Here is a 15,824-nt window from a genome sequence, read left to right on the forward strand (position 1 = left end):
TCAAGGCTTATTTCTGTCTTCTGTGGTGTTACTCATCTATCCCAATTTGGAAAGTGCTGTATCTCCCTCTGTTGTTTTAATGGAGTCATTTTACAAATATGTCAAACAACACTAAACTTAAGATGTTACACTCCCCTCCAATTTGGCAGAAAATTATTAATAAGCTTTTTGGATATAGTCCATTTACCAGCCATGATTCCTCTAACAGTAGCACTGTCTAGCCAACATGTTACCAACTTGTCAACAAGATTATAACAGAGGACTTTCATGAAAGTCATGCAGATTATGAACAATCCTACTTATCACTGTCCCTGCATCATCTATTTATGCCCAATATCCTTTATCTGTATTAAAGACAGCCAAATATCCCACTGTGTACAAATAGCACTATTTGAAATATTCATGCAAAGCACTTCAGATTTCATTGCAAAATTTAATGCAACACTGGAAAGAGAATATCTTCTTTTAATTTTGTCAAGCTTTATCATGTAATAAAGAGGATGGGCTGTCTGAGACAATGACAAATGTTACTTTGAAAGGTCTTTGTTGTGATTTATAGTCTCTTCCTTATTTGGAAGTTGCTTGATCTCTAATTGCCTTGTCTCCTCCTCCCATAGCTTTGTGAGAAATAAACTAATTTCAATACCTCCCTAAGGAAAACAATGACATGTATCACAGTCATCCCTTCCTAACTGTGGGGGATCTGTTCTGGACCCCCACACACATACACATGGATAGCAACAAAAGCAGGACCATTGTTCTTTTCAATGGGCACATGTGCACACTTGTGCTCATTTATGCAACCTTGTGCAGGCCGCCCATTGAAAAAGCTGGGACTCGCTGTCCATGGAAGCGCAGATCCATGGATGGCAAGTCCTGGTTGGCACAGGCGCACTGTATAATGATGAATATAAAGAAGCATGCTATGTGTTGCCCGAAGCTGTGAGACAAGTGCTCATGGACTGATCTAGTAAGCTACCTTAAGTCACAGGTAACTCTATCCAAAATTTACAGTAAGCACCATTAATCACCATGGGACTTACTTCAAAAAAACGTGTAGGGCTTTTCTATGGAAAACATTAACAACAATGAACTCAGCTTTCACTGTTACTTCAGCAGAATTTAATCAAGGGTTGGTTTAGTTCAAAAGGGTATATCTGTCTATAGTATCTTAACTACATTCCTGAGTTTACAGATATCTAATGCTAGAATAAAGCAAAAACCATCATTATACCAAAATATGACCTGAATAGCATTTCAGATGAATTCAAGGACAATGTAAGAAACAGATTTGAACTACTGAGTATAATCAACTGGGAACCTGAAGAACTGTGGACAGAAGTCAAAGACATAATTAAGGATGAATGGAAGAAAACACTACCAGTGGCCAAAAAAAATAGATAAGAAACAATGGATGGCAGATGAAACAGTGCATGCAATAAAAGAAAGAAGAAAAGCAAAAGCAAAGGGAGATAGGAACAAAGCCAGAAGTATGAACACAACTGCCCAACGTCTGACACACAGGAATAAGGAGAAATACTATAACGATCAATGCAGAGAAATAGAAAAAAAAAACAAAAAGAGAAGAACGAGAGACCTCTATCAAAAAATCCGAGAAATTAAAGCCAAGTTCAAACCGAGGGAAGGATGCTCTACGGAGAAAAAAAGAACATTATACAGGAACAAGAAGAAATAAAAAGATGCTGGAGACAAAACACAGAAGAGTTAAACAAAAGAGATGAGGGAATTAATGAGATTTGGAATGAGGAGACATATGAAGACAAACCCCAAATGAAGTGAAGTGGAATCTGCAATAAAGGAAATGGGGGAAAAATAAATTACTGGGAACAGAGGATATTCCAATTGAACTGCTACAGGCAGATGCAACTTTAGTGCTAACTGAAATATGCCAACAAATATGGAAACCAAAGCAGTGGCCAATGGAGTGGAAACACTCGCTATACATACTAATCCATAAAGAAGGTGATACAAAAGACTGCAGCAACTATAGGACCATAGCACTAATCTCACATGCAAGCAAAATAATGCTCAAAGTTCTGCAGCATAGACTCCAAGCATACATGGAGAGAGAAATTCCAGAGGTACAAGCAGGATTCAGAAAAGAAAGGGGCACTAGGAACCACACTGCAAACACATTGCAAAGCATGAAAAGCTATGGAATGCACTCAAAGGCATGGGGGTGTCACTACATTTGATAGTCCTGGTGAGGAATTTGTACCAAGGACAAGAGGCCACTGTCAGAACAGAATTCAGGGAAACAGAGTGGTTCCCAATAGGCAAAGCGGTCAGGCAAGGCTGCATCCTATCACTTTACTTGTTTAACTTATATGTTGAAAATATCATAAGAAAAGCAGAATTAGAATCAGAAAAAGGAACCTAAGATATGCAGACGACACCATAATATTAGCAGAGGACATTCAGGAATTGGAACAGTTAATAAGAAAGGTCAAAGATGAAAGTGCAAAGACAGGTCTGATGCTGAACATAAAGAAAACAAAAATAACTATCGCAGAAGAAATACACAAATTCAATATAGACAATGAGAAAATTGAAATAGTTAAAGAATTCCCATCTCTAGGATCAAACATTGACCAGAATGGAGACTGCAGTCAAGAAATAAGAAGACTAGGAATGGGAAGGGCAACCATGAAAGAACTGGACAAGATGCTGAAGAGCAAAGACGTGCAACTGAGCACTAAAGTCAGAGTCATTCAGGCCATTGTATTCCCAATTACCATGAATGGATATGAGAGCTGGATAATGAAGGAAGCAGGCAGAAAGAAAATAAACTCATTTGAAATATGGTGCTGGAGAAGAGTACTTAGGATACCATGGACAGCCAAGAAGACAAACAAGTGGGTTCTTGAACAGATCAGACCAGGGATCTCTTTGGCAACAAAGATGATCAAGTTGAGACTATCGCACTTTGGCCACATAATGAGAAGGCATGGATCACTAGACAAAACAATAATGCTAGGAAAGGTAGAGGGCAGAAGAAAGAGGGGAAAACCACAAACAAAGTGGATAGACTCAACCGGGGGGGGGGGGGGTTGTGGGGAAGGGCTTGCAGGATATGGCAGAGCAGTGGAGGATAGGGATTTTTGGAGATGTCTTATCCACAGGGTTGCCATGAGTTGGAACCGACTCGAGGGCAGCTAACGACAACAACAATGCTAGATATTCCAGGAAGAAAAGATTTAACAATTTAGATTTGCAAGAGCTTTGAACTTGCCTAACTTCTAGCTACATAAAAATAAAAACTTACAAATAGATGCATTTGGGTAATAAAATGGATACATAAAATTATGCAAGCTGCAAGAAAACTGGATATCATATGTTTGTTAATATAGAATATGTGATTATTATTTTATGAGCAAATGCCTGTGAGTTGATAAGAAACTGATGAACTTGCTATCATTTTTCTTCTGTTTCAATTTGTAAGCTATATATCTACTGAACTTTGTGCTAACCAACCAGATTAACTAACTGTCCTAAAAAACAGGCTAAGTGTCAATAAAATTGAGTTTTAATGACACCTACTTATTTTAGCACAGAACACTATTTCCCAGCTGTGTCTGAAGTTGTCTGTGGTAACTGTATGCTTTACAAGTGTTGCATAGGATTGCCAACAATGAATTCCAGAGTTGTGTGCAAGTGGAATACCATACCCATGTAACCACAGTAACAGTGCAATATATCAAACATGAAGTGAGAGGAACAATTCTGGGAAATCATTCTAGATCATAAATGTGTCATTCAACAGAATGTTGAATATGATTTTCTTGAAGCTCATGTATAGAACTCAGACAATACATACAGTTTAGTGTGTGAAACTGTTTTGAATTACAGAGTATGGAATTATGTGCATTTTCCTTACACCCTCTCATTTGTAAGGAAAGACATTACTGTAGTGCATGTTAGCTAAATAATACCTCATGTAAAATACATAAAGGGGGGAAAGGCAAAGAAAATCAGATTCTGCAAGGGATTGCTATGACTTTTATTTCTTTCATTCAAATATTTGAACAAAATAACTCATTTGCCTAAGTACCAGGCCTGCCCCCAAAGACACTTAGTTAGGGAGCAATTCTGTTCTTGTCTGGAATTCTGATTTGAAATTCTGAAAGTAACAATTCTTTAGTGTTATAGTTCTCCATATTGCTGCACTATTAAGTATAATATAATGCTTACTTTTTCTTAGATTTTTGTTGTTTCACATCCTTATTCTCATAGCAATAGTTGTCTGAGCTTAATTTAGGAAGTTATATAATGTCTGAAGTAAACAACACATTTAACAGTCTATCCTACCCAAAGATAACCTGCAACTCTGCAATGCAACAGGAGATAAAGAGAACCAAAACAGTTCTTCAAATGTGTAAACCAATTAATTGAAGCTCATGATTTTGCCCTTAGAGGGCACTCATACACCAGAAAGCTCAATGCCACTGACAGACAAGTGATACTGCATCCCACCCACTATATGAATCAAGCTGAGAAGAGTAGAGGCTCTTTCTGCCTCTTCACTTTTAGCAGAGGGAGCTATGACACTATCAGAGGCCTTGATAAAGAAGGCACCTGAAAACTTTTTCCAGATTTTATACAACTGTTACTACTATCTAAACAAAAGATGAGCCATAGGGAAAGGAGTCATTCCCCATAAGATAAGTTAGACCCAAAACAGACAGGCCAAATAAAGTGACTTCTGGTCACTTCGGAGGCATGGCGTTTAGGTGACACATGCCCCCAAAGCGGCTGGAAGCCGTGCCAAGCTGGCAAGATCTGGCCCTTTTAGGAGCAGATTTAATCTGCTTCTGCCAGCAGCTTGGTTGGGACTGTGGTGACAGCCTGCTTTGCGAGTGGGCCATGCTATCGCTATGGTCTTGGTCTGATCAGAGCTGACCACTCCTTCTAGGCTGCCTGCTTCGGCCCTTAGTTTTCTTCATCATAGCCTGTTATAATTAATGATCACTTCACTGGATAATGGATAAAGATGAAAGAAGGCATGCCCTGCTTTTTTCAGATCAATATGGCAGGTATCATGTTAAGGAAATCCACAGATGTATAATAAGACAGTTCCTTCTATCAGTTCTTGATCTCATTTAAGACACAACATATTATCTTCTTGCCAACTGCATTTTTTTTTTAAAAAAAGGAAATTCCCCCTCCCCCATCACACAATTTTTAGTTTTATTTTACCTTCACCAGGACTTATATCAACTGGAAGAATATCAGCATTAATACATAAAATGAAGACACACTGCAATTAGATACAACAAAAGGAACATATATATCAATATATATTTCACATCTAGATGTTTATATTAAAGCACAAAAACATGCAGTTAGACGAAGTCTTGGGAGTAGGGAATAAGAAATTAAACACCCACTCACATTAAACAGCAGTTTTAAAAGCAAAAGCTTGTGTTAATACACATGCTTTCATTTTACTTATATTAACAGTAAACATTTTAAACACATATTTGCTCTTTTAATACATTGCTGCACAGTAAATTTCCTCTCTGAAATCAATCAATTCCCCCTAAGCAGACTCATATAGAAACTTTACATCACACAAAAATAAAAATAGCTGGTATGAAAAATGTGCAAATGTTATGCCACTTTTAGGTCAGTCCTGATAATTTTCTGGTAGATTCTAATTTTCTTGTGGATTTTTTTTAGGGTGGTCTGTTTTAGAATGTTTTGTGCATAATATTCTGTATAAAAATGGTACTTTAAAAAATCCACAAAAAACAGGGAATCTGATATGTTGCTATGCTATGTGTTGTTGTTATTTGAGCTTGCTATAGTTTATTATCAAAGCTTTGTTTGGTTCTGTCTCTTTGATCTTTGTTGTGATACACCTAGATTTTTAACAATGACAGCATGAAAAGTTTAGAAGCATATATTTGTTCTAAATCTGCTTTGTGGCTTTAGTTAGTAACTTGCAGTAAACAGATGAATGTGTATGGAACAAGGAAGTACTTTACCAAATTTGTTTAATTTTTTTTAAAAAATGGCAGGCCCACATGCTAACTTTCTGTGCTCCTGGCTAAACACTGTGGCCTGAAACAGACGGACCAAAAGAAGTTGCTTCAGGGGTTTGGCATTTAGATGACACACATCACCAAAGCAGCCGGAAGTTGCTCTGAAGCAGCCTAAAAAAGGAGAGGATTGAATATGCTCCTGCTGGTGGCCTGTTTGAGACCTCGGAAGCAGCCTGCTTTATGAGCGGGCCGTACGGTTGCCACAGTCATGGCCTGATCATGGCCAGAGTATGCTTTTTGCTGCCTGTTTGCTTTGGGCCTATGTTACTTTTAAGAAGAATTAATGGGAGAGGAAGCTATCAAAGACTGACCAGTGGTAGAATGATATTGTTACAGTTGGTTACAACATCTTACTTAAGATTGCAGATGTCCCTTATTAGAAGGGATGCACCTTCTCTGAGGTCTGCAAAGCTTGTCTCTTATTGGACTGGCACGTGTCCTTCTTTTTAAAGGGTTGGAAAACTTTTCCTTTTATATAAACTGAATAAAATGCTTTTAAAGCCATCAACGGAAGTACCTCACATCATATGCAAAAAAATTAAAATGCTGAAACTAGGTATCAAAACTCCAAAATCAGGATAAATCCAAATATGTTCTGATGAGTTGTTTCTAGTGGGCAGTATGAAGGGAGGAAAATGTTTTGATATATGACATTTGCACAATAACCACACACCATTCTCAGTGGAGTTTCATGTCACTGTTCTCAAATCTCAGTTTGGAAAGTTGTGCAAATTCGCTTGTGGAATTAGTTTGGTGTGGCAAAAAACAAAAAACAATTGGAGCAAATGCATTCATAGCCAAGTTTTCTTTTGGTTAAACCAATCTGTACAACTTTTCTAGTCATAAATCACAAATACTTTGTTTTAAACTTTTTAAAAAGAAAAGACTATTCACCAACTACACATAGTCAAATTCACTTATTTTGAGATAATCTTGAATAATTTTTCAAATTTAAGTGGACCATCTTTATACATACCCATCTTACCTTCATCCATTACTGTTACTGCCTCCTCTGTTATTTGATTTCCAGATCCAACTGATGTTTGTGCACAGAGGTAAAACTTGTATCGAGTGCTATAATTTAAGTTGCTTAATGTCAAGCTGGTCTCATTAGGTGGAATACTGATCTCTTCCAAGTGGCCTAAGTCATGTGTGCTATTTACTGTTAATATAAGATAGTAAATGGACAAAAAGGGTAGTTAATATTTATTTGGGAATACATTCTGCCATAGTACATTGCATAGATTTGATCCTGAGTTCCATGATAAACATGTTGCAAATTCAGAGTTCTACAATAAACACGTTGACACATATCTTTTCATTGCATCAGAATTCAGGTTTTGACATTGGGATACTGTGCACTAAAACATAAAATTTAATTACCTGAACCCTGTTGTTAGTTCTTACTAGTCCTATTCAACCAATGGGATTTACCTACATGTTGACTCGTCATTCAATAATTAATTAAAACTATCTACTCTAGTTGGAACTAACCAACAGCATGCCAGTCAGTGTATGAAAACTTGGATGCAACATGACTGCATGATTCAGGAACCTCCTAGACGGCTGCAGTTGGTATTGACATGGAAAAGGATATACTTTTCTATGAAGCAGAAAAAAGGTTGTGAAGAGAATAAAATGGTTCTTGCACCTCCAGGTTCATGAGGTTCAATTTAGTAAAGTCTTCTACTGGAGGCAGAATTAGGTTAGATGTAAAAAGGCCTTTTCTGGAGATAACTGCCTCCAGTGATGGTTGACACCAGCATGACCATGGCTTTTTTGGTAGTACAAGTATAGAAAGAATTGGGAGATATCTCCTTAGACGTTACAAGGACATGCTGGGTAACCTGTCTTCTACGTGAGGCAGAAGGAATGCATAAGAATACAATAGAAGTGTTCAAAGAAGGCAAGCTTTTGTTTTAACGTTACATGCTTTAAAAACACAAATATTTAAAACAAACTACTCTCTCCCACATGTCACACCAATCTACTGAAAAAGGCACAAAAAGGGAGACACAAGAGACTGCAGCAACTATAGGACCATAGCACTGATCTCCCACACAAGCAAAATCATGCTCAAAATTTTGCAACATAGACTCCAACCATACATGGAGAGAGAAATCCCAGAGGTTCAAGAGGGGTTCAGGAAAGGAAGAGGCACTAGGGACCACACTACAAATATACGATGGCTAATGGAGCGCACCAGAGAATTCCAAAATAAAATCAACATGTGCTTTATAGACTATAGCAAAGCCATTGACTGCATAGATCATGAAAGACTATGGAATTCCCTTAAAACATGGGATTGCCAACACATCTGATAGTCCTGATGAGGAATCTGTAATCAGGGCAAGAGGTACTGTCAGAACAGAACATGGAGAAACAGAATGGTTCCCAATTGGTAAAGGGGTAAGACAAGAATGCATCCTTTCACCCTATCTGTTCAACTTGAATGCAGAACATGTTATAAGAAAAGCAGCCTTGGAAAAGCAGAAGGAGAAGTGAAAATAGGAGGAAGGAATATCAACAATCTAAGATAAGCAGGTGACACCATAGTACTAGCAGAAACCTTCAAAGACCTGCAACACCTACTAAGAAATATCAAAGAAGAAAGTGTAAAGACAGGCTTAAGGTGGAACATAAAGATAACAAAAATAATTACCACCGAGGACCTTCACAAGTTCAACCTAGACAATGAAGAAATAGAAATACAGTTGGCCCTTCTTATACACGGATTTTTTATAGACAGATTCTAGCATTCACGGCTTGAAAATGTTCAAAAAAAGTATAAATTTCAAATATCAAACCTTGCTTTTCCATTTTTTATAAGGGACACCATTTTGTTATGCCATTATATTTAATGGGACTTGAGCATACACGGGTTTTGTTATACATGGGGGATTTTGGAACCAAACCCCAGTGTATAACAAGGGTCCACTGTAGTAAAAGAATCCCCATATCTGAGATCAAATATTGATACAAATGGGGACTGCTGTCAGGAAATCACAAGATTAAGAATAAGGAGGGTGGCTATCAAAGAACTAGAAATGATTCTAAAATGCAAAGATATACAACTGAGCACAAAAGTTAGAATCAAAGAAGCCATCATATTCCCTATTACCATGTATGGATGTGAGAGCTGGACAGTTAAGAAAGATAATGACTGATAGAAAGAAAGAAAATCAATTCATTTGAGATGTGGTGCTGAAGAAGAGTGCCGAGGATCCCTTGGACGGCCAAAAGGGCAAAGAAATGAGTCCTAGAGCAGACCAAGCTGGAAACCTCTCTGGATGCCAAGATGACCAAACTGAGGGTGTTGTACTTCGGATACATCATGAGAAGGAAGGACTCATTGGAAAAAACAATAATGCTGGGAAAGTTGGAGGAAAGTAGGAAGAGAAGAAGGCCACATGCTACATTGATGGACTCTATTAAGGAGATCATATGTAGGTATGGGGTTGCAGGAATTAGGCAGAGCAGTGGATGACAGGGGGTCTTGGAGATGTCTTATCCACGGAGTCACCATGAGTCAAGATCAACTTGAAGGCAGTTAACAACAACAAAGCATGGAAGTAACTGATAAAATCCTCTCTGAGTATTCCTTGCCTAAAAAAACTCTATGAAATTCATGGGGTCACCATAAATGGACAGGCAACTTGAAGGTGTGTGTACATGTGTGCGCGCACACACACACATTCACTTTGACAGATTGTTTTAAAAATTATTACTTACTTGGTTGAAACTTTAGGGTATACCCTACTAAAACACCATTTGGATGCGAAGGTGGGCCCCATTCCAGAGTGAGAGAATCCAGATTTGGATTAGTAATCTTCAAGTAGGAGGGTGTACTGGGAACTTAAAAAAAATAGCATAACACATTTTAATAATATTAATTGAAAATAATTTTAAAAATATAGTAAAAGATACCATAAAGGACCAAAGTGTTTACTTACAGCTTTTACTTTGTCTGATATAGATTATTGTGACCCACATACTAATTGTATCTATGGCTACATCTGCACTACAGAAATAGTCCAGTTTGACACCACTTTAATTGCCATGGCTCAGTGATATGGAATTCTGAGAATTATAGTTTGTTGTGGCACTAGAGCTGTCTGACAGGGAAGGCTAAATAGCTCACAAAACCACAATCCCCAGAATTCCATAGCATTGAGTCATGGCAGTTAAAGTGATTTCAAATTGGTTTATTTCTCCAGTGCAGATATAGCCTTTGTTTACTCAAGTAGGTCTACTTAATAAGATTACATATAGTATTATTATATTTTTTTCTAAATAATTTACATAATATTTTCATGACATGAGAGAAAATTTTCATGTAACATATATCCACAATGATAAATTTCAAGCTAAGTGACCTTGATGCATACCTCCTTCAGGAGTTTTAAATGTTTCATCAGGAGTTGATGGTCCTTCTCCTTTCCCATTAAGCACTCTGACATTCAGTTTATAAGAGCTATAAGGCTCCAGTCCTGGCACCATTCCATGTGTCTTGTTTCCATTAAATGTCAACATCTTTTTTTCTATATGCCTCTTAATTTTTCCAGATAAACTTTTCACCTTCCAATAGTAAATCTAAAAATTAAATGTAATCAAATATTTATACTACAGCTTTTCTGGATTTGTATTATGGTATTATTTGTAGGTCTGTTTAGATATTACATTTGACACAGAGAACTTTGTGGGATATATCAAGAGTTAATCATACTTAAAGTAGCATACTAAAATTATTGGGACTTGCAGAAATTTCAATAGGTCTACAATAAGTGATGTAGTGGAAAACCAAATATGATGTTTGTTAATTCCTATTAGGTTTATCTATAGCATTATTCAGAAGTGGAGTGTGTCACATTTTATCTATTATACTGGAGAAAGGTAACATAAGGAAGTCATAGCTATTACAAATAGAACAAAAGAGCTGTGCTATACAATAGTGCTCAGAAAACAAAAAAAATGGTAAGCATGAAAGAAAGAATAGCCTCATGCTAAATCATGATGTATTAATTTTGAAAACCATTCAAGTCACACACTTTTCAGTAAACACTTTAGGGTAAAGAATATCAGCAGGCAGGCTAAAATTGTTTTTGACAGAAATGAACTAACAACAATCTTTTAGATGGTAAAACACAACAGCTCAAGTGGTTACTTTAACTATCTGGAATCTGATAGAACATCTACTTCATAGATAATCTACTTCAATCTACCTCTGGCTGGTGAGAACAAACTGTCTGTGGACAGAAAATTAGAAATTCCCACCCCAAAATACAAATTAACATAATTTTATTACAATAAAATATTTAATTATTTAATTAGCTTACTTTGTATCCCTGAAGATGACCTCGGATGTACTTTTGAGGTACTGGATCCCACTGAACCTTTGCTAATGTACTGTTCACAACTTGTACCTGCAAATTTCCTGGTGCAACCATTGGCACTGTTAGGGACAAATGCAACAAACCTTAAGTTAGAGTGTGAAGTCATGCAATACTGTGCAGAAATGCTCTTAACATTACACAGAGTGAGATGGCTGTTTCAAGCAGCAGATTTTGCATGCCAAGAAAGCACATCAAGTTATTTTATTTATTTTTTAAAATATCTATTATTGTACATCAATGTCAAGAAGGGGAAAATACAAGAACACCTAAAATACACAAAACTGATATCTTTACTGTAAATTTGTCGATGTTGTTGTATTTCACTGTATGGTCTACACTAGTGATTCCCAAGGTAGGGGGTAGCGCCCCGTGGGGTGTTGGAAACCTCCAGGGGGGACTAAGGGGAAAAATGGCTGCTGGGGAGCAGTGAGGAAAAGGAGGTGATATGCTATGATAATGATAGTAATTATAATGATGACTGATATTGACACATATTTTATAATTATCAATCTTTATTACCACAATGTTATTACTATTGAAACTTCAGAGTACTAACTTAAATCCATAATCTCTGGAGCAAAGTTTATGCCAAAAATTAAGCCATTCTAAGAAACTTACAGTCTTCCCCAGAATGTCCAATTGCTGTTGCAGGCTCAGGGGCAGGTCCCAGATCATTCAATGCCTGCACTTTTATCTCATACGGAGTAAAGGTTGGTGTACCAGAAACAATGTACTTAGATACATTTGCAACTGTAACAGATGTCCATTCATCATCACCATCCTTCTGCCGCCAACTGACTTTGTACCGAAGACCTGGGCCATTGGACTGAAAATTATTTAAAGGCTAAAACAAATGGGAAAAATGAAGGAACTGATTAAAAATTAGTAATCACATTTACAGAACATACCAAAAAAATTTCTACAATAGAGTAATAAGGTTAGAGGTTATTTAATCCTCTCCTATGTAGTTTAAAAATACAACAACAACCTCCCTCTCAAGTTAAGGTGTTTTTTTTTATTGCAGTGAAAATTTCATTGTATTGTGTGGTATAAAAGAGCCACATGTCCACATGAATGTTTCTGGCTGCAGATTAAAGTCTATTCCACATGGCCCAAGCACTCAGAGCTAGAAAACACATGTTCACATGGAGCAGAATATTTGTTATGAGTACTTGTCAGCCCTCTCTGAAAAAACTCCAACACCTACCCACCCAAATGCAAAAGATAGATAGAGGGTAGATAATCAGTATCTAATAATCTGTCTGTTGTTTGGGTTGGATAATTTTTTGTCTAAGTTGTTTTTTTATTGTTAAAAGACACAATAATTTTTTATGGCAAGAGGCTGAAATTTGAGGACACTGCTCAGGCAGAATATCATGAAATGTCTATTAGTTCTAGTTCTGTGAGAGCTCTGCAACAAAATTAGGTATGAGGGTCAAAATTATGCCATCTACTTTAAACACCATCTCTCTGACTAAACGGATAGATGATTACTGGCATTCCAGTAGGATGTATAACACAAGTCTAAATGTGTCTCTAAAGGAAATTTCTGTTTCTCATGGTGAGCATTTCCTTGCATGTTTGAAAAAAGAAGGAGAATTATCTTGAGGTCTTCACACTGGAGGGCTGAAGGGCGGGGTATAAATACAATAAATAAATAAATAAAGAAATACATATTGTTCTTGAAGTGTTTAAACATTTAAAAAAATTCTTACCTCCCACATGATCACCAAATTATCAGGTTCTGATCCAATCCCTTGAATGTCAGTAGGATTGTCATCAGGCTCTAGAAATTAAATATTTATATCTTAGTAATATAGAAACTATTGAGTAATAATTATCTTGTCCAATTCAATAGTATCCATAATCTAAGTTAATAATGTTTATTTACTTGCTGCTTTTGTAAAATATTGTTCAGAAGCTTCACTTGGCTGGCTCCTTCCAATATCATTGAGAGCTATTACACGAAATGAATAATTAACATATGGTGACAATTTCAACTGTACAGTTGTGAGGATTCCAGGGACTTCTGTCTGGTAGTTCCACATCCCTGGTTCACGCATGGCATCTTCATATTCAATGATAAACTCTGTAAAGTTTAAAGTTTAAAACATACAGATAAAGATGTTCACTTCAGAAAACATTACTTTGCCTCACACAACAAACTAAAGAGAATTATTTCAAGATAGTTCTATACAGCAAAATGTTCAGGTATTTCAAAAGAAAAGATTCCATGGAAACTGTCAGAACGTCTCAGATGACTCTGCCAGTGCCATGAGTGTAGTCAAAGAGATGCAATGTCAAATATGATAAATCCATGCTGAGGAATCTCTGGATAGCAGTGATAACAGTGGAACAGATTTTTAAAAAACAGATCAAAGCATTATTTGATACAAGTTAATATCATACGGGTTGTTGATATTCCAATGCAGAAGAATAGTTTATATTGCTCCTTTTAACTCTAGTTGGAAAAATACATTTTAGATTATGGTTTCCTGGGCTAAGCTCTCAGCAGACCTGTGGAATGAACATCACTGCAGAGAGAAAGGCCAATTTTGATATCCTCCTTGGAGGGAGACAATGCCCTTGTGTCAGGACGCTTTGTGTGTTTGGTGTGGGGGGGGGGAGGGTAGAGCTAGAGGCAATAAAAGGCCTACCCACCCCTCCACATGCCTATTTATAAGACTATAAGGATTTTGGTGTATAGATTATATTTTGTTATAGGGTAGGGCTTTGGAAATGTCCATTTAGGGTCCTGCAGCCTGGGAGTGGAGATGGAGTCTATTCTCTTAGAAAGTCATACGGTTTGAATGGGAGCCCCTTGGTTTGTCTTCCACTAGAAGGCTGGTTCAGGATCAACCAAGTTATTGGACTGACCCCTGTGATCAGGTGTTTTACCGAAAGGAAGGCTGAGGAGGTAGTTAAGGAGTGGCACTTGCAGAACCAGCATCAGATTGTTCCCTCCCTCTTGCTTCTTCCAGAATCATCATGATATAGATAGATTCTAGGTCAATAAAATGTCCCTTATTTAACCCAACCCTTTGTGTCAGCTTCCATTAATCTATGGTAGGCCATCAATGTAGCTTTATGGCAAGGACTGTACTGCTGGCAAAGACCTCAATCCAACTGATAGTCTCAGTTAAAGTAGACTTACTGAGTTACAAAATTCCCATTGATTCCATGCATACACTTTAGTTAGGACTAATAACTGTATTTAGGCCAAGTTAATTACAACTGAATGGCATACTTCTATAAAAAGAGAAAATAACATACTCCGTAAATGTAATGGCTGTTTCAGCCCTTAAAAAAATCTCTTTCATGAAATTACATTGCAATGAATGCAGCAAACCATACTTGTAATAGGACTATTATTGTCATTGCCCGGGATCCAGGTGAGCTGAACATTTCTTTCTAGATGATCTGTTAATTCCAAATCAAAAGGTGGATCAGGACGATCTGTAAGCCAAATTAAGATAAAGATGAAGAGACTGTATGTAGAAAATTCTGAACACATCTCCTTACACCATGGGAAAATGGTTTACTGATAACTAGCATGCAACTGCAATGAAAATGAATAACCGATTTTGCTGGGAAACAATGTGAAAAAGAAGGGGAAACTTGCCATAACTCCAATGCCAGGTTTTATTTTGTTTGAAGAAACAACTGTAACTTAAAAGTTTAGTGGCGTGGTTCACCAGCAGTTTCAGTTTATGATTAATGATCATGAATAGAGAGCTACTGTACATGAAGTTTTTTTTAACAAAAAGGAAAATAAAGAAACATTCATATTTACAAAAAACTGTTTCAGAATTACAGCATTAGAACCACTCTGAGAATACTAATTTTCTTGTGGTAAGTATTATTTTTAATTAATTGCATTTCTCCAGGCAAAAGTCATCCAATATGAGACTTTGCCCACAGTGTCGGAGAAACAAGAGATGGTGCAGTGATCTCCCCCTACTCCCGTGGTGCAACCCAGCCTCCTCTGCACTGGTGTGTGTGATAGAATTGAGGGGTAAAACAAATGAACAAAAACCTTGGCCATTTTCTATTGGCTATATTTCAAATACCCCATTTAATTAAATTATAACACAGTAGGTGCATTTCTACATTGTAGAAATAATTCAGTCTGACACCACTTTAACTGCTATGTCTCTATTCATATGGAACTCCTGGGTTTTGTAGTTTTCTGAGGCACCAGCACTCTTTGGCAGAGAAAGCTAAAGACCGTATATAATTACAAATCCCAGGATTCCAAAGGATGGAACTTAAAGTGGTTGCAAACTGCTTTATTTCTACAGTGTAGAAATGCACCCTCTGTGTCATAATTTAATTAAATTAGGATATTTGAAATATAGATTTCTTT

At 36.9% G+C, this 15,824-nt stretch overlaps 1 protein-coding gene across 7 annotated transcripts in view; it reads right to left on the reverse strand.

Moving 5' to 3' along the window:
* Positions 1-15,824, reverse strand: part of LOC149312254 (neuronal cell adhesion molecule-like) — a 187,228-nt gene that overhangs the window by 33,393 nt on the left and 138,011 nt on the right. For all 7 annotated transcript variants that reach the window (XM_089524294.1, XM_089524291.1, XM_089524287.1 and 4 more), the window contains 8 exons: positions 14,813-14,914; positions 13,350-13,547; positions 13,174-13,244; positions 12,077-12,302; positions 11,402-11,517; positions 10,454-10,658; positions 9,798-9,920; positions 7,042-7,227 (listed from right to left, as the gene is read on the reverse strand). In XM_089524294.1, the coding sequence (XP_089380420.1) occupies positions 7,042-7,227; positions 9,798-9,920; positions 10,454-10,658; positions 11,402-11,517; positions 12,077-12,302; positions 13,174-13,244; positions 13,350-13,547; positions 14,813-14,914 (1,227 nt within the window). The remainder of the gene's footprint in view (positions 1-7,041; positions 7,228-9,797; positions 9,921-10,453; positions 10,659-11,401; positions 11,518-12,076; positions 12,303-13,173; positions 13,245-13,349; positions 13,548-14,812; positions 14,915-15,824) is intronic.

The sequence above is a fragment of the Sceloporus occidentalis genome, unplaced genomic scaffold (genome assembly GCF_023333645.1).
Source record: "Sceloporus occidentalis isolate IW3139 unplaced genomic scaffold, rSceOcc1.0.p SCAF_5, whole genome shotgun sequence".
Lineage (NCBI taxonomy): Eukaryota > Metazoa > Chordata > Lepidosauria > Squamata > Phrynosomatidae > Sceloporus > Sceloporus occidentalis.